Below are 9252 nucleotides of genomic sequence, written 5' to 3'. Positions count from 1 at the left end.
TAGAGTCGGCCCAATAGTGGATCGATCGTGTCTCTTGGAGGCACTCATGTTTCCTGGCAAGCAAAGAAACAACCCACAGTATCAAGATCATCGACAGAATCTGAATATCATTCCCTTGCTCACTGTGTTGCTGAAGTAATATGGATTTGTTCTCTTCTTAAAGATATACATTTTTACTTACTTCAACCACCTCGTTTATGGTGCGACAACATTTCTACATTGGCTCTCGCCTACAATCCGGTGTTCTGGTCACGGATTAAGCATCTTGCTTCTGATTTTGTTTCTTTTAGAAACATAGACTTTCAAGTCTGATTTTGTTTCTGTTTGAAACTCGAAATTTCAAGTCTGAATATGACACATAAATTTTTTCTCAATAAAAGTGACCAACACAAAAGTCTAACAAAGAACCCATATATATTTATACATATATCATTCAAATAAACACAAAATACGAATTAACTTCAATTTTGGTAAACAAAATGAGAAATATGAACTTTTCTTTTTGTTTAGTGAATGAAAAATATGACCCTACCAAGTAACAATTATCATAACCAAAATCCAAACCCAAACACAATTCATGCCAAAACCCCCCTCTAACCATCTTAGAGAAACAGACCCAGAATTCTCTTTAACACCATGTTCATCTTCACCACCACCATATTTAGGGTTATTAAAATTTGAAGAAACAGGAGTATCAGGATTTGGGGTAGAATCATCATCGTCCCCGGAAGTACTAGTGGTCGGAGAAGGTGAAGGTTGATCTATATTTTTTAAACTGGGTGGTAAGCCTTGACCATATATGACATTAATTTTGAAATGTTGACCATGTTTGCATTGATCTCCATCATAATCACCAGAAAAGAAATAAATCATTCCTTCTTTTACCAATGGAATTGGTACAGATACCGGTACCGGAGAAGTAGATGATGGATTTGCAGCTGACCATTCGATGGTGTCATCTTCTTCCGCATTGTTATAATCGCAACGTTTGTAGGTTGTGAAATTGTAGGTTTGAACTATTGAATGATTACTATTTGTGTTGAAAACTACAGTTAAGTAAAACAAATGAAATATCAGTATATTTTTGGAGATTGAACTTTATATTTCTTGGTATATATCAAAGAACTACGAATTTTATGTATACCAAATGATCTATAAAATAATGTACAAATTTTAAGGAGATTCAGTGCTTTTATATAAGAAAAATCATAAGTATTTTGTATAAATTTTATGTATCCTATTCGACAGATGATTCAAATGCCAATTTATAACGGAATCCTTTTACATTTATAAAAAGAGTGACGGTACATTTTAACTTGTTACATTCATTACATTGCATGGGTACCTCATGAATATATAAATCATAAATTGAATAAGTTCCTCCAATCATCAAAGATATTTTGGGCCTAAAAGCCATGAAAAGACGCTGACTACCATTTTATGGAACCTAAAACCATTTATTTCGGTCTTTAGTTTATTTAACTTCAGTTCTTTAAATTATGAATTTCATCTTCAATGGGTTTTCGGTTTCATATTTGAGGTATAGCCATTACACCTAAAAGTGGTGGACACGTGAACTTCTAAATTTATTCATTAGTTTTTGTAACTTTAAATTTATTTTTTTGTTTCACAACAAAAAATAATTGGTTGAATAACTGTCGTAATTTTTTTTATTTCAAGAGAATGACTAGCTCTAAAGTCTAAAATAACAAAGTTGAATCCCATTCCAAAAATAAAATCAATTGAAATTGCTCATAAAGTAAAAAAAAATTAAAAAAAAAAAACAAGCCAAAATAAGTAAGTAATAACTTTGTACATAGACTAGGTAACTAGTCCCCATAGTGGAAATCTCTCTAATTGGCAATCAAAACTTATGTCAATTAATAGAAAATTGAGATCAATTTTGAGACAAATCATTTAACTACTTGAACAATAATTGAGACATCTCAACTTTTGTTGAAAGGAAGGAAAGTTTGCAAAAACCATAAATTTAAGAGATCCAAAGATTTATGTGGAAAAAAAAAGGCAAAGAAACAATTTAATATGATATTGTGAGAATTACTTACTAAGGAAATCACCCAAACTGAAGACTTTCCCAGAAACCCATTTTTGGTAATTTATGTTATGCTTCTCAGTATTATCATACCAACCCAAAGAATCACCAACTGTATAGTTCTTGTAAGCTTCAACAACAGATAGAGAGTAGAGAGAGAAAATTGTGAGAAAGAAATATGGATTCATTGAGTAGTTGGTTAAAGAGAAACTCTTCTGTTCCATTATATTTTGGGAAATTGGAGATATGTGGGTAATGAAGAATAAAGTGAGTGTATATGGATATGTTTACCGACAGCTTCCTTCATGGACAAACAACCCTTACTTTTTTGGCGCATTTACTATAAATACTTTCCTCTGTTTTTCACCTACATGTCACATGACTTTTTAGGTGGAATTCATTTTTTCTCTAAATTTATTCCTCCAAATTGACACATAGCTAAATCCTCCTTATTTCATATTAATATTTAGGTGTCGTTTGACAACACTAAACTAAGTTAAATTAGATTGACTTTGAGTAATTGATTGTATTTTATTCGGATATTAAATAATTCAAATTTAATATGTATAACCTAATACTACCACTACAAAAATCAAAATTCTTTGCTTACTCGATAAAGCCGTCAGAAACTAAAAAACCGTCGGCAATGGTGACTCCCGATGGCACAAAAAATGATTTGGAACTCACACAATTAAGAATCAAAAGTTTCAGATTTTAGACAAATTAGAATTACGACTGCTTGGAACTCACAAAATTAAGCAAACATATGCTACTTTGTCTATGACCATCACATTACTTAGGTCGGTAGCTTTGTTGTAACTTTTTTACTTAGTTCTTAAAAATTTTAGTTTTCTACCGATTGAGCCTATGTTTTTCTCACTCTGTCTCTCTTAAAGATCTCCCAACACTTAAAACCGTCTTTATATTAGTGGTCCTTCTAATTTTATTATTTTACTGTTTTTTTTTTTGTTGAAAGTATTATTTTACTGTTCTCACTTGGTGTAACGATCGTAACTTGAAACTTAATTTCGTTTGACTATGCATCCTTGGATTGTTGTTGCCTATACCTCTAAATTAAGTGAGACTAATTTATGTTGAACTTGTGCTTACATTTCTCATGTCTTTTGCTTTTGAGGTTTAGCAACCCATGTATATCTAATCCAAATATTTCAAGATAACATTTCTCATATTTTGTATGTGTTTCTTTTTCTTTTTTTGAAAAGGAGTATTCTAAGAGTAGTTTTATGGCATTTGTGCATCACGAGAATAAGACATTAATTGGGTGAGCACATACACTAAGAGCATCTCCAATGGGACACTCAATCTCTAACACTTAGAGTGCCACATATGACTTTTTGGAGTTTTTGTTAAAAAATCATCTCCAATAGAACACTTTGTTACACACTCTATTATGAGTTGGACACATTTATTATAGAGTGTCTCATTGGAGATGCTCTATAACATTGATATTACACTTTTAACATCCACGAGAAATAGTTAAAATGCCATTTAACTAGCCATATTAAATATTCTTTTCATCCAATATAACATTTGAACCGCATAAAAAAATGCTAATAGTATTTAATTAATTTGATCAGTAACCTAATTTAACTCAATAGGTGGCCTATTTTGTTGTTGAAAGAGACATATCAATTTGTCTTGGCACTATTTGCCACACCCCACTAGAAAGGGAGTAAAGTGAAAGAAGAGATATAGTGTCGGTAGTATTTTGATCTGACATGTGAAGGTAGCAGCTGGATATTAGCTTTTCTCACGCCTCTACGTATGAAATTTCAAACAACCGCTTTTAACGTGGGTGACATGAGACAATTTATTATTAGTCTGTTTCTTTTTTTTTTTTTTGCATAAATTGTTAGTCTGTTTGGAATCAAGTAGTACGATTAACCTGACATTTCACTACTTCTCAGGGGTGGTCCTGGGCCAAAGCGAACAAAGCGTCGCTTCGGGCCACCAGGTTTTAGGGGTCACCACGACATTAATTTCTTTAAGAAATATAAAAGAAGTTCAACTCTCTAAGAAAATTATAAGGGTTCCGTTTAACAAATGTTTAGTAAAAAGGGCCACCAAATTTGATGATCTTTAAATGAATGGTTGGCCCAACAGTTTGTTTGACTTGAAACAAAAATGCTTTTTAAATATCTAAATCATGAAATCTCAATATTCTTTCCTCTCTTCAAGCCAAAGTGCCAAACTGGACTGTTTATTCAATTTCCAAAAACAAATTCTTATTGTTTTTTGTTGTAAGTTGTTCAATTTCAGAAGTACAAAGAAATATTTTGTTTTTTGTTTGAGTTAAAAAAATTCAACCCTCAAGGTGATGGCGATTTGAGAGATTCATGTGTGCCTTGAAACTTTTTTCAAGCATAATGAGTCATATGACATAGACGGACTAGACTTATTTTCTGAACTGAAAGTGTTGAAGCGTCTTTCACAAAATGAGACCAAAAGACCTATTGAAGTGCTAGGTTTTTTGAAAGATATGAAAGGTTGTTACTCGAACACATGGATTTCTTATAGAATTATGTTAACGATACCAGCTACTGTTGCCTCGACAGAAAAAAGATTTTCTAAGTTGAAGTTGATTAAGTCTTATATTCGATCTACTATGTCGCAAGAAATGTTAAACGGGTTAGCTATATTTTCTATTGAGAAGGATATGACTGATAGTCTTGATTATTCGACGATTATTAATGACTGCATCGAAAAATTTAAGAAGAACAAAATTTCAAGGATTGTAATTATCAAAAAGTCTATTTTGTTATATAAATTTGATGAATACATTTTGAGTACTTACGGTTTTCATGTGATACATTTATACTTTTTACAATTTGATAGAAGGGGACACATTTTCAGACCTCGCTTCGGGCCACCGAAAGTCAAGACGGACCTTGCTACTTCTATTCCATTCTTTTGTTGATGGATTTCCCTGCTTCTCACATAGGAGGAGGGGAACAAATTCCCAACTAACCACAAGTTATTCTTGACTACTTTTTTTTAGATGAGATTATTCTTGGCTACTTGACCAGTTGATTATGCTGGCAAGTGCAGTTAATTTTTTTGGTGGTTTGCCCCTCTTAAGTTTCACAAGACATATATGTGGGGTCTTCATGTAGCGAGATTAATGGCATGATAAATGAAGTAAAGAGGGTGCAAATGAGTTTTAAGATCTCTTAGGATGGCCTATAAAGGTCTTTACATGGCACTTAAAGCGGAAGTATCTTCACCATACATGTAATGAAAATAATGACACTTAGCCAACAACCTTTGGTTGGAGTGGTAAGAGATTTAGTCTCTACCCTAGAGATCAAGGGTTCGAGGCACGCTAACAATTAAAAAAAAAACAAAAATAATGACCGTCAGGTGACGTTTGTTCTTTTAAGACCTGAATCTAAAATTTGGATGATTGTGTGTATAATTTTAGTTGTCTTATATGATTTTACTTTAAGATCTTGAAACAAGTCTTTTATATTACCTTTTTGTATTTGACAACCCCACTAACGGACAAATAATAATTTGTCTCAACCATTTTTCGACTTGTCCTGTGAAGAAATAAATGGTTTTTACACTTTTTTCTAGAAAAAAAATTAACAAACGAATAACAGTTTTATGTACTCTCCAATTACAGTTGGATTTTGTTGATGTCGAAAAATGACTTTTCGTCTATCAATCAAAGAATTGAGACTTCATACATGACAATGTCTGTTATGATGGATATTCCGTTCAGATGATTGATACTCCTTCCTCCGATTTTCGCTCCTTGCTCCTTAAAAACCTGGGGGGAAAATCTGCAAAGGGTTCGCAAAACCTCTCCGTCGCTCAAGACAGCTAGATTGCTCTTTGCAGTTAAAGAATGAGTATTGAGTGATTCTTGTGGAACGATTAAGTTTGTTCAACTTACTTAGCTTACCTCGATGAAGATGATGTGATGCCCTGTTATAGGCCGATTTGGACGGATTGTGATAGACGGCGTAGATGAGGCGGTTGTGACCCACCGTTTGAGAAGTATCCTACTGTTTGTAGTTAGGGTTTCCCTTTTGGTTTATCTCATATCTAGAATAATTAGAAGTTCCTATATTCAAGGATACTTCGTAGATATCCTGCCGAGTTGATAGATCTTCTAGGAGATGTTTCCTCCTTTAAGACTCTTGAAGCCAAGTTACTTAAACACTTAAGATCTTTAGCCGACTGAAATCTTTAGGAAGATTCAGAATTAAGTCGTTAAGCGTGCGGCGCGCTTCTGCTTCCCAGTTTAGGGCGTAAGGCTTCGACCTTGCTTATGTGGCCTCCCCTTGCTCTTCTTGAGAAATCCAGGGCAGACCTGGTTGTGTTTTAGGCGAAACAGGGTTGGAGCTCCTTACCTGATCTTTGCCGACCTCCCAGTTCTGGGCTTAGGTGGCGGATCCTTGCGGGTCCAGTTGCCTTAAGCCGGATTGACCCGTTAGGCTTCTAGTCTATTCTTGACTTATTGGCGTTAGTCAACAGATGAACATTTTATGCATCATCAGATTTTGTGCATATGGTTTAAACACAAAATCATTCGTTCTTCCTAAATTTGTAATTGATCGGCAAAGAGCATCAAGGAAAGTCGTCACTCCTCTGGGGAATAGTTGACATACATGAGTAAAATACCAGACCTCTAGACTCGAATACTAGATGTTTATTCCTCTGTTGTGAATCAATAGTTGTTCGATCCCCTCTATTAAAAATTGAGTCTGCATATAGCTAAAGTTCAATAACAAATATATAAGGAGTATTCTCAAAAAATAGATTTATGCCAAAAACATGGATAATATACAAATAACATACGTAAAAATGTGCGCGACAAAAAAATGAATGTTCCAACAACTGAACCCTTCCCACAAAAGGATTTACTTGATTGCTTTATGTAACATACAAATGTCATGAAGTCAAATGATGTGCTTAGTGTATGTGAGATATTGCAATAGACAAAGTGGTGTTTGTTAAGAATTTATAAAAACATCATGCAAGCAGATGAAAAAGACCAAAAAAAAAGAATACAGATATAGCGTTTAATGGTTAAGATGAACATGTACGTATTTGCAATTAACATATATATATTTATGAGATTAACTAACACCTTTTGCTGAAAGCATGTAAGAGAATGCTCAGACAATAGTGATTTATGTTCATTTTTTAACGAAAATATATGTTATGGTTGAAGAAAACCAGAAATGTCAATAAAAATGACAAAATAAATAAAGCATTTTAGAGTTTGCTCGTTGTATCCACTTCTTTCCCAGAACAAATTTAAATTGCTTACCATACCAATCAATTTCTATAAAGCGCAAAAGCTGAATTTTAGTAGTAACATCTATTAAAATAAATAAAGTATTTTTTAGTTTGCTCGTTGTATTAACATCGTACTAACAACTACTTTTAAAATGCTTAACACATGAATCATTTTGTCTGTCATAAATCAACATTTCTTAAAAACGTAATTTCTACAGAGGACCCGAAAAATAGATCTAAAATTGTTTTTTCTTTTAGAATAAAAAAAATCTTTGTAAAGCTTTTTCACTTTGTTAAGAAATTACATAATGTGGAAGTAAAAATAGGAAATATAAGAAGTTTGAACATCATACAATAAAGAAACGCCAAGAAAAACATCATTAATAAAGCTTCAAATAACTAGATTTGAAATTTTGAATTTATTTCTCTAAAACAATATGCAAGGAACAAACTTAGGAGTGTATGAAGATGAATATTAAATAAAATGAAGATTAAAGAATGAAAATTAAAGAAGATGAAGATGGAGAATAGAGATGAATACATTTGGAAAGATGAAACATATGAAAAGATGAAGATGAAACATTAAAGAAGATAAAAATGAAAACGTACCTGAAAAGAGCAGCAGCTGCGATTCAACATGCAAACTATTAAACAACTTATTAGAAACACAAGACAGCCAATCAGAAATGTCACAAAATCCCCCGCTCTTCAGGGATGCCCTCAGCGTCGAGGAACATGTACTAGGGTGCATGTGCGACTCGTTCAGATCATGAACTGGAACAAAAGAAAGGAGACAATTTTGACAATATCATTGATCAGCACCAATGAATATGATAGAATGGAAGAGTTCCAAACGAGATTTTCGACGAGTTCCTGTCAGCAAGTCAAGAGAGAAGAGAGGGAGATGAATACTAAGTGACAAGGGAAGAAACGGTATTAGATAAAGGAAAAATTGGTTGCCTCGAGTTGGGATAAACACCATAGATGTTGTGCTTGATTTCCATTAATTTCGGAAATTTGGGTTTTTCTGTTTTCTCACTCAAGGCCTTATTTGGGATTAGGGCCCGTTTTTTGGGCTTTTTCATCAAGAAACTCTCTAGTTAAATGTACAGCATATTCTTTGAAATGGTTGGAGTAAAAGTGCTCCCCATACACATCTCAGGTCCTTTGTGGCCCACGAAGTTCCGCCCCTGTTTGAGGAATGCCTACAAGTCACCTGCCTATAGATTTCTCTTAAATTTTGCCGAGTGCTATGCTGAAAGTGATATACACTTACCATTTCTACCTGTCACACTCACATCTCATTAGACTTCAACAAAAATTACCTTACATGTGAGTGTATATAACAAAATGATGAGCGCATTTAAAATTTCCCCTAATATTTACACGTAGGTAGGTCACATTTGATTGTGTAGTCTGTACAGAACACCTACAGACTAAAGAAAAGAAAATGTAAAGTGTTTCAACAAAAAAAAAATTGTAAAGTACCACCTTTGTTGATTCATTTATGCACCGTCTATTTTACGTGGATTATATGACAACGGGGAACATTGTTTTTTCACACCTTTGAAAAGATGTGGAAAGATGATATTACTCCTTTTCCTCTCATAAGGTTAAAGTAGATGGTCAAGGAAGTGTACCTCTATCATGGCTGATACACTAATTCTTATGAGTTATGATAAACAACCACACTTTCATAACCTAAACCCAAGTAAAACAAAGAAAAAGAGAGATGGATAGACTAAATTCTAGTCGTTGATTGATGGGTGGCTCTATAGACACCCTCTGTTATTGCTTATTTCAGCACGTAGTGTAGTCTTATAGTAGATAAACAAACAAACTCGGCAAGGAGTTAATCACAAGAAAACATTTGGAGATCTGTTTCATATGTTATATCCCATTTGTGTGATGACTCAATCCTGAAATAT

The 9252-nt window shown here is 33.5% G+C and overlaps 1 protein-coding gene across 1 annotated transcript; it reads right to left on the bottom strand.

Moving 5' to 3' along the window:
* Window positions 1–397: 397 nt before the first annotated feature.
* LOC147566826 (early nodulin-like protein 18) lies at window positions 398–2338 on the bottom strand. Its single transcript, XM_086653383.1, has 2 exons — window positions 2067–2338; window positions 398–1046 (listed from the first exon to the last, which is right to left on the bottom strand). The coding sequence occupies exons 1-2, from the start codon at window positions 2275–2277 to the stop codon at window positions 529–531; spliced, it is 729 nt and encodes a 242-aa protein (XP_086509509.1). The 5' UTR covers window positions 2278–2338; the 3' UTR covers window positions 398–528.
* Between the last annotated feature and the right edge of the window lie 6914 nt (window positions 2339–9252).

Source organism: Eschscholzia californica, unplaced genomic scaffold, assembly GCF_041429995.1.
Source record: "Eschscholzia californica isolate CP2 unplaced genomic scaffold, dmEscCali1.0.p SCAF_1, whole genome shotgun sequence".
Lineage (NCBI taxonomy): Eukaryota > Viridiplantae > Streptophyta > Magnoliopsida > Ranunculales > Papaveraceae > Eschscholzia > Eschscholzia californica.
The sequence above is the reverse complement of the archived record's forward strand: the minus strand, read 5'-3'. Positions and strand labels throughout refer to the sequence as shown.

Excerpts from the sequence above, each read along its gene's own strand:
- LOC147566826 (XM_086653383.1), bottom strand. The coding sequence starts at position 2,277 with ATGGAACAGAAGAGTTTCTCTTTAACCAACTACTCAATGAATCCATAT. Across the intron at positions 1,047-2,066 it reads CAGTTTGGGTGATTTCCTTA|TTTTCAACACAAATAGTAAT; the intron begins GTAAGTAATTCT and ends ACTTAACTGTAG.